The sequence below is a fragment of the Elephas maximus genome, chromosome 2 (genome assembly GCF_024166365.1).
Source record: "Elephas maximus indicus isolate mEleMax1 chromosome 2, mEleMax1 primary haplotype, whole genome shotgun sequence".
In the NCBI taxonomy this organism is placed as follows: Eukaryota; Metazoa; Chordata; class Mammalia; order Proboscidea; family Elephantidae; genus Elephas; species Elephas maximus.
In genome coordinates, this window is record NC_064820.1 from 214,860,898 (window position 1) to 214,877,686 (window position 16,789).

General features: G+C 47.4%; 1 protein-coding gene across 2 annotated transcripts in view; it reads left to right on the top strand.

Annotated features, from left to right (window-relative positions):
- PEMT (phosphatidylethanolamine N-methyltransferase) overlaps positions 1 to 16,789 on the top strand; it is a 94,963-nt gene that overhangs the window by 45,808 nt on the left and 32,366 nt on the right. For both annotated transcript variants that reach the window (XM_049874758.1, XM_049874757.1), the window contains exon 3: positions 14,141 to 14,256. In XM_049874758.1, coding sequence (XP_049730715.1) covers positions 14,141 to 14,256 — 116 coding nt within the window. The remainder of the gene's footprint in view (positions 1 to 14,140; positions 14,257 to 16,789) is intronic.

Consider the following 16,789-nt stretch of genomic DNA (forward strand, 5'->3'; position numbering starts at 1 on the left):
CTGGCCCGGTGTTCTGGGACTGATGTTTGTAAACAGGAGCTTGAACACCCTGGTTTTTGGTTTTTGTTGTTTAATGTTGAGATTTTTATTATAAACCACAATTTAGTTCTAGATGAAGGAAAATCTTTAGACTTTAGTACATACCAGTGACATGTCTATCTCTGTTATTCAAAATTTGTTATAGATTTTATTTTTGAGGGAGCCCTTGTGGTGCATTAGTTAAGAGCTTGGCTGCTAACCAAAAGGTCAGCAATTCGAGTCCACCAGGCACTCCTTGTAAACCCCATGGGGCAGTTCTACTCTGTCCTGTAGAGTCACTATGAGCTGGAATCGACTTGACGGCAACGGGGTTTTTTTGTTTATTTTTTGGAGAAGTTTTACACATATAGAAGAATTGTGCATGACATGCAGGGAGTTCCTGTGTGCTCCCTCCCCCTGCACAGTTTTCCCTGTATTAACATCTTTTTTTTTTTTTATTAACTTTTATTGAGTTTCAAGTGAACGTTTACAAATCAAGTCAAACTGTCACATATAAGTTTATATACACCTTACTCCGTACTCCCACTTGCTCTCCCCCTAATGAGTCAGCCCTTCCAGTCTCTCCTTTCGTGACAATTTTGCCAGCTTCCAACTTTCTCTATCCTCCCATCCCCACTCCAGACAGGAGATGCCAACACAGTCTCAAGTGTCCACCTGATACAAGTAGCTCACTCTTCGTCAGCATCTCTCTCCAACCCATTCTCCAGTCCCTTCCATGTCTGATGAGTTGTCTTCGGAAATGGTTCCTGTCCTGGGCCAACAGAAGGTTTGGGGACCATGACTGCCGGGATTCCTCTAGTCTCAGTCAGACCATTAACTATGGTCTTTTTATGAGAATTTGGGGTCTGTATCCCACTGATCTCCTGCTCCCTCTGGGGTTCTCTGTTGTGCTCCCTGTCAGGGCAGTCATCGGTTGTGACCGGGCACCAACTAGTTCTTCTGGTCTCAGGATGATGTAGGTCTCTGGTTCATGTGGCCCTTTCTGTCTCTTGGGCTCATAGTTATCGTGTGACCCTGGTGTTCTTCATTCTCCTTTGATCCAGGTGGGTTGAGACCAATTGATGCATCTTAGATGGCCGCTTGTTAGCATTTAAGACCCCAGACGCCACATTTCAAAGTGGGATGTGTATTAACATCTTGCATTAAGGCGTACACTTGTTACAACTGATGAACCAACCCTGATGCATTGTTAACTGAAGCCCATCATGTACAGCAGGGTTCCCTCTTTGTACAGTCCTGCAGGTTTTGACAAATGCATACGTCACGTGTCCACCACTACAGTATCACACAGACTAGTTTCACCCCTCTAAAAGTGCCCTGGACTCCACCTGTTCGTCCCTACCCCTGGCAACCACTGACCTTTCACTGCCTCTATAGTTTTGCCTTTTCCAGAAAGTCATAGAGTTGAATTCCTACAGTGTGTAGGTAGCCTTTTTGGACTGGCTTTTTCCACAGGGCAGCATGCACTTAAGGCGCCTCCATGAGACCTGGTTTTGAAACTTGGAGGGGCTGCCCAAGGAAAAGGAGCCAAATATATTCCTGTTGTCCAGCCCCAGACTACTCAATTCACCTGCCTCTCGGTGCGGCCCCTTTGGCGGAGCACATGGCAGGCAGCATGGTCCCCCCAGTGCGGACCCCAGGCTGAGAGGGTATGTAGGGTGCTTACTCCCCTGACTTGCAAGGACTAAGGGTAGCCCATGGGAGAGTGGATATCCCCAAGAGCCTGGGGAATGTAGACCTTGTGCCACGCCTCTGTCCCCACCTCACTCTCAGCCAAAGGGAATGAGGCGTGGAGGCAGACAGCCGTAGCACAAATGACAGCAACCAACCCTGCTGGGCGAGGCCCATTCCCTCTCCCGATGGCCTGGCCATTCCAGCCAGTGGAGGGAACGTTGGTCTAAAAAAACCACCAACAGGACTTGAAGCAGCAGGCATCCCCTGGATAGATACACACCATGTAGCCCCCAGGGGTGGCATGTCCGTGGAGGGGCAGGTGACCAGGCAAATCTTGCTGAGTCTGCCATCAGCCAGGAAGGTTGGCTTTGTGCGGTGTCTCCTCCATCCAAACACTTTGATCTCTATGACTCACATGAGCGAGGCTGGGGGAAGAAGCTCATGAGAGGTAGTGCTCAGGTGGCAGAATCCTCCCGACATGGTTGAATTAACATGAGATCTGTTCTCTTTTTATCCCCCATCTTCCAGCGATCTCTCCACAGGTGGTGACACATGTCCTCAGGCCTCTTTTGCCCCAGGAGGAAAGGTTTGGAAGTTGGCTATATGTGTTTTGGGTCCAGAGGTGCCAGTTTGCTCCCGGGTTGCCCAGGGATAGGCAGAGCAGGCCTTGAACTTGGCTTAAGTGTATAGAACAGAGCCAATGCTAGAGACTGGGAATCTGGGGACCTGGGCCTGTTGCTTGGCTCAGCTCCATGGCTCCTGAGAGGGCCCACCCCAAGCCAGAAGGTTTTTGGGGACTGTGAGCTGTGCTGGTGCAGCTAGTGTGCTGGCCTCTTAGGTAGAGGGAGGTCAGCAGGTGCTGGTGGCCTACGGCAAGGTTGGTGGGTAGCAGACTAAGTGCGTGTAAGTGTTAGCTGCCACTGTGACTCTGTGGCTGGTATCCCCTCAGCCCTTGTTCTGCAGATGAGAAAACTGTGCCCTAGAAAGGCTCTGGCCACAGGTGAGACCATGGAGGTGCAGACTCTTCAGACTGAGAGCACAGCAACAGCAGCCTCTTCGTGTTACTGAGCCAGACCCTGCAGCACCCTGAGCGATGGGGGCGCCCCGGCTCCTGCTCACAGAGGGGGACCTGACACTTAGAGAGGTGGTGCAGGGGCTGCCCAGAGTCACAGAGCTGTGTTTTAACTTAGTATTATACAAAAGTTCCAACATACATAAAACTAGAATAGTATAATGACCTCCCACCACTGAACTCTTTACCCAGCTCCAGGGATTAATCTTGCGTTTATGTCCTATTTCTTGTGTGATGGTGTGAAGGAATCTGTTTTCTGCATCCTCCTTCCTTCCCCTTCCTGTTTCTTTTGCTGTACCGTTTTAAAGAAAATCCAGATACCATATCATTTCATCTATAAATGACCACAATAAGTTACCACATTCAACAAAATTAACAATAATTTAATCTTTCAAACAGCTTTATTGAGGAATAATTGACATAGAATACTACGTGTATTTAAAGTGTACAATTGGATGAGCTTTGGCATGTCTGCACAGCCAGAAAGTGAGCTCAGGTAAGATCACAGACATCTCCATCATCCCTGAATTAGTCTCCTAGGGCCACTGGAATGGTGTATCAGAGCCCTGGTGGTTTCAAACAGGAGTTTTATGCAGTCATAGTTCTGGAAGCCAGGAGTCTGAAATCAAGCTGTGGGCAGGGCCACACATCCTCTGAAGGCTCTAGGGAAGATTCTTCCTTGTCTCTACCAGCTCCTGGTGGCTGCTGGCAATCCTTGGCAATCCTTGGCTTGTGGCTGCATCCCTTCTATCCCTGCCTCCATCTTCACATGGTCGTTTTCTCCCTGCATCTGTGTGTCCTCTCCTCCATGGGCACCAGTCATCAGATTTATGGCCCACCCTGCTCATCTCATCTTGATCCTTAATGGAATTACATCTGCAACGACCCTCAAAGTCACCTATAGGTGGAAGAAAAGGCTGTGCCCTTGTAGGATCATGGTGTGTTTCTGTGAGCACCTTGAACCCTCCTCCCTCGCCTTTCTGGACTCTATGTGCTCCTCAGCTCCCAGCAAGATGCCCCCTCCCTTCCTAGCTCCTCAGAGCAGGTCAGCCTACCCCTGGTCTCTTTTTCCACTTTGAGATGGAACTGCCTGGACAGGTCCTTCTTGTCTCCCTACAGGGCAGGTGGAAATGTAGCAGGAAACAAGAGTAGGACACAAAGATCAATTGTATTTTTATACACTAGCAATGAAAAATCTGAGAATGGAATTTAGAAAACAAGTCCACTTACAATGGCATCAAAAACAATAAAATACTTAGGAATAAATTTTGCAAGAGAAGTATAAAACTTATACTGCGAAAACTACAAAACACTGTTGCACAAAATTAAAGAAGTCCTAAATAAATAGAAAGACATCCTGTGTTCATGGATTGGACATGGATTGGTGAGGGAAAGTTACTCAAGGGGAAACCCTGGTGGCGTAGTGGTTAAGTGCTACGGCTGCTAACCAAAAGGTTGGCAGTTCGAATCCACCAGGCGCTCCTTGGAAACTCTGTGGGGCAGTTCTACTCTGTCCTTTAGGGTTGCTGTGAGACGGAATCGACTCGACGGCAGTGGGTTTTAATGTTCCCTGGGAGGCTTGTGACCACTCATTCATTCATCCACCCATCCGTCCATTCAGTGTTTGTTTAGCTCCTACTTCATTCAGCTGGATGCAGCAGTGAGCACAAAGCTGTGAGTTGTGGTCTGAACTGTTAAGCCATGTCAGGAATCCATCAGTGAGTATGTGATAGCAGCCTGGAGATCTGAGACCGTTCTGATTGTGGCTGGGGTGAGCTTGGGCAACTTGTGGAGGGGCTTGAGCTGAGCTTGGAGGATGGTAGGATCAGGGTAGTCAGGGATGTGGCCCAGCGGTAGCAGGCATAGGTTCCGGGGCAAAGGCACTGGGGTGGAAAGAGAGCAGGTATGCCTGTGCCTGCCTGGGTGGTGAGTGGACCATGGTGCCTGACAGAGTTGGGGGGCATGGCTGGCCTGGGTAGAGGGGCCCCTTTGAAGAGCTCATGGAGATTCTGGCTTCTCCCTAGCCAAAGCACCGAAGAGCCTTTCTCTTCAGTTTTGGGGTGTTCACAGTCCTCAGGTGAGAGCCTGCACGCTAGATTGTGGGGGGCAGCTGTTCTCGGCTGGGGAACTTAGCCAATGGTAGGACGAGACGGGGAGGGAAGAGAAGTGGGGTTCCAGTGGGCCACCCCTGTTGTGCCCTTTTGTAAGGTAGGAAAGGCCTGGCCAGCAGAGAAAGGGTCAGACCTGAGAAGCAGACAGCTCGGTGGGATGACAGACAGCTGGGCAAGCTGGTGCCCAGTGTGAGAGAGGGCCCATCTATCCTCACCCTTGGGAACACTGGTTTCATAACAAACTTCCTTCATCTGCTTTTTAACCGTCTGTGTAGCCAGCAGCCAGGCCTTCTTCATTGCCTCTCAACTCCCACCCATTTGTCCACACTGGAATAAAAACAAACACCACCCCTTCCGTCTCTGAGTGCTTGTCATGCTCCAGTCTGTCCTAAACAGTTCGTGTGCATTAGCTCATTTAACCCTTGAGCAACTCTCTGAGGTATAGTATATTATTAGCCCATTTCGTAGATGAGGAAACTGAGGCAATGAGAGGGGGAATAACTTGCCCAAGGTCATACAGCTAGTTAGTAGAGGAGCTGATGTTTGAGCCCAGAACCCATGCTCTAACCACCATACTGTCCTGCCTTTTAAACTATAGTAGGTGCTCAGCAGATAACTATTTCATGACCTTGAAGGAGCCTCTGTCTCACTTCAATAAATCTACTCTCCCTGACATTGGCCGGGTGTCTTTGCACACTGCCCAGGCCTGGTATACACATGACAGACAGCATGCCAGACCTAGCCTGGAGGCTGTGGAGGCGGAAGGCTTGGCCACACCCGCTGGAGGCTTCTGCTCCTGGCATGTGTGGCACAGCCCCGTGGTGGGCCCTCATTTGACCCCAGGCCTCCAGGACACACTGTTCACACAAGTGAGTGAAACTGTCTAGGAATGCAGTAGGGAGGTCAGGGGCTGGGGTGAGGGGCACCGAGGTTGCTCAGCATCGTCATGGACTCGTCCAGATTTTCCTTGAGAACTGCAAACCTGGGTCTGAATGCGAAAACTCTGGATGATTAGTTGTTGGATCCAGTATTTTTTAAACGCTGTAAAGCCAACTAACCAAAACGAATTTGGGTTGCCAGTTACAACCTCTGTCTGAATGCAAGGCTGCAGTCTTTAGGGATGCCACAAACAGAGCCCCAGTAAGTGCTGGAAAGAAGTGTAAACCCTGGCTAGAACTGGAGGTGCAGCCTTCGAGGCCAACTCTGGAGCATGGCCAGATGGCCTTCCCCAGACTTCAATGAGACACAGGCCCTACCCTAAGGAGCTCCTGGCCAGAGGGAGAGACAGGTCACTTTAATAAGGTGCTAGGCAAACACTCGTGAAGGCTAGTGCAGCAATGTTTTCACCTGCCGCCTTCCCTAATCCTCCCACTCCCGTGAGGTAGAATACCAAGCCAGTTACGGTGGGTTCGATTCTGACTCATGGCAATCCCGTGTGTCAGAAGCACTGCCTTCCATAGGGTTTCCGTCTTCAAATATCATTTATTTTGTTGTTGTTGTTGAGAATATATACAACAAAACATACACCAGTTCAGCAGTTTCCTACACGTACAATTCGCTGATACTTATTACATTCTTTGTGTTGTGCTACCGTTCTCACCTGCCTTTTCTGAGTTGTTCCTTTCCCATTAACAAACTCACTGCGCCCTATCTAGTCTTTTGAGTTGCTGAAGACCACAGTGCTCATGGCAGACACTTTTTACTAGTTAAGCTAAACTATTGTTTGGTTTTAAGAAGACTTCAGGAGATGTTTTTGGCTTAAGGCTTGAAGATTATCTCAGGGCAGTAGTTTGAGGGCTTCATCCAGCCTTCATGGCTCCAGAAGTCTGGAGTCCATGAGAATTTGAAATTCTGTTCTACATTTTCCCGCTTTTGATCAGGATTATTCTATGGAATCTTTGATAAAATGTTCAGTAATGATAGCTGGGCACCATCCATTTCTTCTGGTCTCATGGCAAAGGAGGCAGTTGGTCATGCCGGCAGTTAGCTACACATTCAACATCCTCCTATTCCTGACTCTCCTTCTTCTGTTGCTGCAGGTCAATGAAGACCAATTGTACCTTGGATGGTTGTTAGCAGGCTTTTTCTTTGTGTGTGTATATTTCCTTGCACTTCTTTTTCTTTTTTTTAATTATTTATTTTGTTGTTGTTGAGAATATACACAGCAAAACGTATACCAATTCAAGTTTCTATGTATACAATTCAGTGACAGTGATTACATCCTTCAAGTTGTGCAGCCATTCTCACCCTCCTTTTCTGCATTATTCCTCTCCCACTAACATCAATTCACTGCCCCCGAAGTTCCTATCCAGCCTTTCAAGTTGCTGTTGTCAATTTGATCCCATAGAGAGAGTTTTTAAAAGAGCACAGTGCTCAAGGTAGACATTTTTCACTAGTTAAGCTAAACTATTGTTTGGTTTTTAAGAAGGCGTCAGGAGATATTTTTGGTTTAGGGTTTAAAGATTATCTCAGGGCAATAGTTTCAGGAATTCATTAGCCTAGTCTGGATTCCATGAGAATTTGGAATCCTGTTCTGCATTTTCCCCATTTTGATCAGGATTCTTCTATGGAATCTTGCATCGAAATGTTCAGTAATGGTAGCTGGGCACCATCCAGTTCCTCTGGTTCCTGGCAAAGGAGGCAGTTGTTTATGGAGGCAATTAGCCACACATTTCACATCCTCCTATTCCTGATACTCCTGTTGCTCCAGGCAGAGAGAGACCAGCTGTGTTTTGGGTGGCTGCTTCAAGCTTTTTAGACCCAGGCACTGCACAGTGAGCTAGGAGTTAGAACAGAAGCACTAAACATGTTATTTGGCAAATTAATTGGGATGTCCCATGAAACCAGGACCCTAGACCCCCAAACCAATGAAGCAAATCCCATAGGTGTTTGGTGCATAAATAACCTCAGCAGCTACCCTTTTTTTCATCAGCGTTATAAATATATCACAAAACTTTTGCCAGTTCAGCTTTTTACAGGTATACAACTTATTGACAGCACTTAAAATAATTGGCTGTGAAACCCTATCGTAATTAACGAAATTTTTCCATTACCATAAACCAAAAGTCAGTGTTCCATAAGCAGTAGTCTCCCTTTTCCCCCTCCCTCCCACCCCTGGTAACCACTACTAAAATTTGATCTCTATACGTTTGCCCGTTCTTGTCTTTTTATATAAGTGAGGCCGTATCATATTTGTCCTTTCGTGACTGACTTATTTCACTCAGCATAGTGTCTTCAAGTTCCATCCATACTGTAGCACGTAGCAAGACATTTCTCCTACAGGCTGAGTAGTATTCCATTGTATGTATGTACCACGTTTTATTTATTCTTTCTTTTGTTGTTGGGCATTTAGGCTATTGTGAATAGTACTGCAATGAACATGGGGGTACAAATATCTGTTTGAGTGTCTGCGTTCATATCTTTTGGGTATATACCTAGGAGTGGAATTACTGGGTCATATGGTAGTTCTATTTTTAGTTTTTTGAGGCACTGCCACAGTGTTTTCCATAATGGCTGTACCATTTTGCGTTCCCACCAACAGTGGACAAAGATTCCGATTTCCCCACATCCTTGCCAGTATTTGTTATTTTCTGTTTTTTTTTTTTTTTTAATTTTAACTATCCTAGTGAGAAGCAGCCCTCGTGGCTGCAAACTGAAAGGTTGGTGGTTCGAACCCACCAGCTGTTTCGTGGGAGATTTATAGCAACACTTTGAGGTGGTTCTACTTTGACTTACAAGGTAGCTATGAGTCAGAATCGGCTTGACGGCAGTGGATTTTGGTTTTTGGTATCTTAATGGGAGTGAAATGGTATCTCATTGTGGTTTTGATTTGCATCTGTCTGGTGGCTAATGACATGGACCATCTTTTCAGGTGTTTGGTGGCCATTTGAATGTCCTCTTTGGTGAAATGCCTGTTCAGGTCCTTTGCCCATTTCATGACTGGGTTACTTGTCTTTTTGTTGTTGTCTAAGTTTTATATATATTTTGGTTATTAGATTCTTGTCGGATGTATGGTTTCCAAAGATGTTCTCCCAGTTGGTAGCTTGTCTGTTCACTTTTTTTGTAAAGTCTTTTGAAGAACAAAAGTTTTTAGTTTTTATGAGGTCCCATTTATTTTGTCTTTTGCTATATTAGATAATCCATTGTTAAAAGTGAGGCCCAACAGCCTTGCCCCCTGCGTTTTCTTCTAAAAATTTTATGATTTTAGTTTTCACATTTAAGTCTTTAATCCATTTTGAATTTGTTTTGTGTATTGAATATTGAATATACCATGGACTGCCAGAAGCACGAACAAATCTTTCTTAGAAGAAGTACAGCCAGAGTGTTCTTTAGAAACGAGCGCTCTAAGCAGTCTTCGTCTCACATACCTTAGATATGATATTAAGAGGGACCAGTCCCTGGAGAAGAACATCATGCTTGGTAAGGTAGAGAGTCAGTGAAAAAGAGGAAGACCCTCAATGAGATGGATTGACACAGTGGCTGCAACAGTGGGCTCAAACATAGCAACAATTGTGAAGATGGTGCAGTACTGGGCAGTGTTTTGTTCTGTTGTACATAGGGTCCCTAAGAGTCAGAATTGACTCTACGGGACCTAACAACAACATGGTGTGAGGCATGGATCCTGTTTCATTTTTCTGCAGTGGAGATCCGATTTCCCCAACACCATTTTTTGAAGAGACTCTTCTTTCACCATCGGGTGGACTTAGCGCTCTCATCAAAAATCAGTTGACTATAGATGTGTGGTTTTATTTCTGGACTCTCAATCCTATTCCATTGGTCTGTGTGTCTATTGTTATACCAGTACCAGGCTGTTTTGATTACTGTAGCTGTATAATATATTTTAAAATCATGAATTGAGAGTTTTCCTACATCTTTCTTCTCTTTCTACAGTGTTTTGACTATTTGGGACCTCTTGCCATTCCATATAAAGTTGACGATTGGGTTTTTCCATTCTGTAAATAAGTAAGGCTGTTGGAATTTTGATCAGGATTGCATTGAATCTGTAGATTGCTCTGGGTAGTTTTAACATCTTAACGATATCAAGTCTTCCGGTCCATCAATATGGAACACATTTCCATTTATTTAAGTCTTCTTTAATCTCTTTCAGCCGTGTTTTATAATTTTCATTGTATAAGTCCTTCACATGCCTAGTTAAATTTATTCTTAGGTATTTTATTCTCTTAGATGCTACTGTAAAGGAAATTGTTTCTCCAGTTTCACTTTCAGATTTCTCATTGCTGCTGTATAGAAACCCAGCTGATTTTTGTTTGTTGACCTTGTACCCTGCAACTTTGCTAAATTCCTTTATTATCTCTAGAAGTTTTCTTGTGTACTCTGGGAATTTCTGTATTTAGGATCATATCATCGGCAGATAGAGATAATTTTACTTCTTCTTTTCCAATCTGGATACCTCTTATTTCTTTTTCTATTCTTATTGCTCTGTCTAGGACCTCTAACACAGTATTGAATAGAAGCGATGAGAGTGTGCACTGCACGCTTGTCTTGTTTCCGATTTCAGGTGGAAGGCTCTCCGTCTTTCTCCATTAAGTATAATATTGCCTGTTGGCTTTTCATATGTGCCCTGAATTGTACTGAGGAATTTCCCTTCTATGCCAATTTTCTTTAGGGCTTTCATCAAGAAAAGGGTATTAAATTTTTTCAAATGTTTTTTCTGTGTCTGTAGAGACGATCATGTGGTTCTTTTCCTTTCTTCTATTGATATGGTGTATTATACTGATTTATTTTCTAATGTTGAACCATCCCTGCATTTCTGGAATAAATCCCACTTAGTCATGGTGTATGACTCTTAATATGCTGTTGGATTCTGTTCACTAGTATTTTGTTGAGGATTTTTGCATCTGTATTCATAAGAGATATTGACCTGTAGTTTTCTTTTCTTGTGATGTCTTTGTCTGGCTTGGGTATCAGGGTTTTATTTGCTTCATAGAGTGAATTAGGGAGTATTCCTCCCTTCTCTATCTTTTGAAAGAGGTTAAACAGGACGGGTGTCAATTCTTCTCTAAATGTTTGGTAAAATTCCCCAGTGAAACCATCTGGTCCAGGATTTTTGGGGGGGGAGTGTCTTAGTCATATAGTGCTGCTATCACAGAAATACAACAAGTGGATGGCTTTAACAAAGAGAAATTTATTCTCTCACAGTAAAGTAGGCTAAAAGTCCAAATTCAGGGCATCAGCTCCAGGGGAGGGCTTTCTCTGTCTGTCGGCACTGAAGGAAGGTCCTTGTCCTCAATCTTCCCATGGTCGAGGAGCTCCTCGGGCACGGGGACCCCAGGTCCAAAGGATGCACTCTGCTTCCAGCACTGCTTTCTTGGTGGTATGAGGTCCCCCACTCTCTGCTTGCTTCTTTTTCATTTTATCTCTTGAGAGATAAAAGGTAGTACAGACCACATCCCAGGGAAACTCCCTTTACACAGAATGTCCACACAATACTGGGAATCATGGCCTAACCAAGTTGATACACATATTTTTGGGGGAACATAATTTAATCCATGACAGGGAGGGAGGTTTTTGATCACTGATTCCGTCTCTTCACTTGTTATGGGTCTCTTGAGACTTTCTCTTTCCTTTTGAGTCAGTTTGGGTAGGTTGTATGCTTCTAAGAATTTGTTTATTTCGTCTAGATTAACCAGTTCGTTGCCATACAGTTGTTCATAATCTTCTGTCATAATTCTCTTTATGTCACCTCTTTCTTTTTTTTTTTTGTTATTTGTGTCTTTTTTCATTTTTTCTAGTCTAGTTAAAGGTTTATCAATTTTATTGATCTTTTCAAAGAACTAAATTATGGTTTTATTAATTCTCTCTATTGTTTTTCTGTTTTCAATTTTATTTCTACTCCGATTTTTGTTATTTCCTTTCTTTTGGTAGGTTTAGGCTTAGTTTGCTTTTCTCTTTCTAGTTCCTCAGGTTGTAGAGTTAGGCTATAGATTTGATATCTTTCTTGTTTTTTCGTGTAGGCATTTATTACAGTTTCCCTCTGAGTACCGCCTTTGCTGAATCCCAAAACTTTTGGTATATTGTGCTTTCATTTTCATTTGACTCTAAGAAATTTGTGATTTTTCTTTTGATTTCTATCTTGACTCATTGCTTGTTTAGTGGTGTGTTGTTTAATTTCCACATGTTTACATATTTTCCAGTTTTTTCTCTGTTATTGACTTCTAGCTTCACTCCATTATAGTCAGAGAAAATACTCTATGATTTTAAAGACGTCTTTTTAAATTTATCAAGACTTGCTTTATGACCTAAAATGTGATCTATCCTGGGGAATGATCCAAGTGCACTGGAGTAGAGTGTATATTGTGCTGTTGTTGAGTGGAGTGTTATATAATATGTCTTTTAAGTCTAATTGGTTTATAGTCCCCTGTTGGTTCATGGTCCTCTGTTTTTTTATTGATATTCTTTCTAGATGTTCTGTCCAGTATTGGAACCGGTGTATTGAAGTCTCCAACTCTTATAGTAGTGCTATCTATGTCTCCTTTCAATTCTATCAGTGTTTGCTTTTATTTATTTAGGTGCCCCGATGTTGGATGCATATGTATTTATAATTGTTAAATCTTCTTCTTGAATTGACCCTTTTATCACTATATAACGTCCATCCTTGTCTCTTCTAACAGATTTTGTCTTAATGTCTACTTTGTCAGACATTAAGATTGCCACTCCAGGTCTCTTTTGGTTATTATATGTATGGAATATCTTTTTCCATCCTTTCACTTTCAGCCTGCACCTTCCCCTGGCCTGCCGCTGCCTCGCATATCTGAGGACAGCATCAGTAGCCTTGGGTCACATCACTGGCTGGACCGGAAGCAGCTTATCACTCTTCTGCTGATTGATTGTCTGGGAAAGGCAGATTCATTTGGGGAGCTGAGTCTGGCAGCAGGCATGGTTATCACGTTGGCCATAATGGAGACAGATGGCCCATGGAATGTCCAGAGCCACACAACGTTACGGCCTCTGCACCAGAGCCTGCACCTCACAGATGCAGTTCAGCTCAGCCAGCTGCGGACTGGGCCTGCTGTGTTAGATGCCCTCCAGTTTACCTGTATGTAGACATGCCCACGTACACACACACACACACACACACACACAGAGACACAAACACAGACACACATATACATAGGTACATAGACACACATGCGCATACGCACACACAGGCATATACAGGGGTACACAGATGTGGCAGACACTCCCCCCACCACAGACGCACATGGAGACACACAGACGCACACACTGAGACACACAGACAGGAACAGACATACATACAGACACACAGAAACCATTTTTTTCTACGCTCCAGATGCCCAGGTGGGTGACTTCCCACGTACTTAGAGCCTAGCTGCCCTGACTCTCAGCACCTTCTCCCCAGAGCCTGAGGCTGCATCTTCCCCCGCTTCCTCCCCTCCTTTGGTGCCTGCAGTTGGTGCCACCACTGCAGGAGGGCAGTATTGGCCCAGCGGGGCATGAGAGAGGCTGTGGGTGGTGGGACCAGCAGTGTCCAGTGGGACAGAAGGACTGATCAGAGCCATCTGCTTGCGATCTCCACTGTGAGCTGTGGGATGTAGGCATTCTTGGAAAAAAAAAATGAAAAGGCTTCTGTGGCTAAGTATTCAAATTGTGAAAGTCCGAGCCTTCAGGAAAGCCCTAAGGACTTAGTGTCGGCGGGGGTGGGGGGAAGTGGCGGGAGGTTTGTGCTGTCAGCACCAAATCGTGGAGACCCTACCTGCCCACTTCCTGCCACGGGGTGCATGGGCAAGAGGGCTGTGGACCTCTGGTCATCTTGTTTGTGCTGCCCCGTGCCAGTGGCCTTCTTGGGCAGCCGAGCTTATTGGAGCCTTAGGGCTTCTTTGGACAGTTCTGTCTATTTCCAGCAGCTCCTGCTCTGTCTGTTTCCTTCAGCCCATCTGCTGCAGGCTTCTTGGTAGAATAAGGCTCAGGCTCCATGAGGGGCCTGTGGTTGGCAGTCCTGCACACCCACATGCCAGCCAGGGCGGTTCTCTGCTTCTTGGTTAGAGAGCTTGCTCCCACATGACTCGTGTCCCACCTGCACTAGCCCCATGTGGAGATATATTGGAATGTCCCTGACCAAGCTGTTGCCTCTATGTGGCCCTCCTTCCTCGAAACTGGGACTGTGGGACCTTGAATCCCAGAGGAGACTTGCTCCCCAACCCCATCCCGGGATGCTCCCCAACAACATTTCATGTGTCCTTCTTATTCTCTCTCCATAATGCAGGTTGCAAGATGGGAACAGAAGACCCGCAGGCTGAGCAAGGCCTTTGGGTCACCCTACCTGGCCTGCTATGCACTGGGTGGTGCCATCCTGCTCCTGAACTTTGCGCGCTCACACTGGTAAGCTCACCTAGGGGCCACCGGGCTAGGCCTGCTGCCAGCTGGTGTAGTGGGCTTCCATCATAAGAGTCCACAGCGCCAGAGAGGGGCTGGCAAATGCTGGCAGTACTGGGTCCATCCAGATGGGGGTGCATTGCATCTGGAGGAGCAGAGATTGCTGCCCCTCTTCAGGCAGGGGGCACATATGCTATGTCTCCTCTATGCCTGGGGCCGGCAGGGAGTAGGGGGACAGGGAGAGCACCCCCAGTGGCCCTGGCTCTTGTCCGTGGCCCCAGCATGTAGCTGTACTGCTTTAGCTATTCCCTCCAGGAGGTGCCAGGGTGGGACCAAGACCCTGGCGGGATCGTGTCTTAGAGGCGGAGCTTCACCCACTGCTGGTTTTGGCCAGCTTCTCCCCCTCCCTAGGAAACCCTCAGCAGGAGTGTGGTTCCAGCTGCTGTCTAGTCCCGGGAGCCCAGCCCACCTACCTCTGAGCCTCAGTTTCTCATCTGTAGGGAGACAGGGTGAACACCCACCCTGGGTTTCTGTGAGAAATGAGTGCTGCTGCACACGGGCCAGTTGCTTGAGCTTGGCCCGAATGGGCCCCTGTGATGCGTCAAAAGCTGAAGAACCGTGCACTGATAGGCTGGATGCTCCGGCAGCTTGGCTGAGGCATGTCTGATGCTGTTTCTTTAGACGGGGCCTGCATTCCCCACTCAAAGCCCTGCCTGACCCCGCCTCCCTCCAGGGCCCAGCCGGTGCTGTGGTGATGTTAGAAGTGTTTGCTAGGTGCCACGCCCTGCACAGAGAGAGCCTTTATAAATGCCATGGGAGCGTGGGGGGCACTTTCACACTCTGCTCCTGTTGGAAAGGCACAGGTGGCCCTTCTCCCCCATTTTACAGATTAACAAACTGAGGCCCGGCTAAGGTCAGAGCTCAAACTTGGACGCGGGGCTTTTCTCTCTGCATCCATCCCTGTGGGTTTGGCTCCTGGTCTTTGCCTCTTGGCCACTTGGGCCACCTGTTTCTTGTGGCTTCCTTCACCCAGGCCAGGACAGATATCTCAGGGCCCTAGTCCTGGTGGGGGGCGGAGGGAGGGCTCCTGCTCTGGGTCAAGTGAGGGAGGTTATTTTCACCATATGAAGGGGCTCGAAGCTTGGCCTGATTAGGGTGGCTTGGGCTTGTGGGGGAGTAGCAGGGGGGCACTCAGCTTAGCTGACCCACAGAGCCTACACACCGATGGTGACGGGCTCCCGGACCAGGGAAGAGGCCTGTTTACAGAGGAAGAAGGTGAGGCCCAGCGGGGGCAAAGACAGCAGGTTCAGGCTCCAGAAATGTGGTGGCAGACATGCCAAGGCAACCTGTGTTCCTGGTTCATAGCAGTGAGAAGTCTAGAGTGAGAGGGAAATGGGATGCCCTGGGGAACCACTGCAGGGCAGGGCCTCCAGCAACCCCCCATGGCCCTGCTGACCCCCTCCCCGAGCCTCAGCTCCTTTGGAGCATTAAAGAGATAATATACGAAGTGCCCAGTGCCTGGTGGGTGGGCACTGCGATGGCTACTGCCTCTACCCTGGGACTCCTGGAGTGTCCCTGAGCGAGCAGGCTCTGGGGGGGCAGGGACCGGGTCGTGCCTGGATCAGAGGGAACTGGGGTTAGATAGAAGAGCAGAGGGGTGCACAGCCCGTATTGGTGAGGGTGAGCGGCTGCCGAGGCCATAAAAGTGCTGCTGGCCTGGCGGCTCTTCTGCAGAGCCCACCACTAGCACAGCAGCTAAGGGGCCCAGCAGCGCAGGTGGCACAGGGCCAGTGCCGAGTTCCCTTCCCTCCGTCCACTTTCCCTCTGGGGTCTCTGGGTGCCCCGGGAGGCCTTGCACACATGTGGTTCACACACTTATCCTCCCTCAGTAGTGCTGTTTGGGGTGTCCTCTGTCCCTGCCGCCCAGGACCCACGGTATGGGTCCCTGTGGTGACTCTCAACACCTGCACTGGCCATTTTGGTTGCCTCCAGCCCTTGCCATTGTTTGTCCCGCAGCAGGGCAGACCCTTACCCACAGGTGACCTGGGCCAAAGGGACTCCTATGGGGGGGCATTTCCTGCACTTGCACATGTGCCTCCAGGAAACCTTTGATAACCCCAAGTAATGCAGTTTCCAGGGGACATGTAGCCTGGGCTGGGCAGGAGTGGCTGGGGGCACTCAGAGCGGCTAAAGGTATGGGAGTAGGAGGGGGTGTGGGTGTGTAGAGAGGGAGCCAGCCCTTCTCTCCCCCAGCCAGCTTCACCTGGACAGGAGTTAACGTACCAGGGACATCATCTGATCAGGTCCTAAACCTGGGAGACTGTACGTCAGCACACATCAGAATCACCTGAGTCTTGTCAAGAATGTGGCCACCAGGGCCCCTGGGCCTGCAGAATCAGCTGCCCAGGCACCTATGTCCTCCAGAGGCTCCTGGTGCACCAGGCACAGCCAGCCTGGAAAGAGCTCCTTCCCCAGTGCTGAGGTGAAGAATAAATCCACTCGTTCTTGTCCTAAAGGGGCTCTCAGATGGCAGAGGACT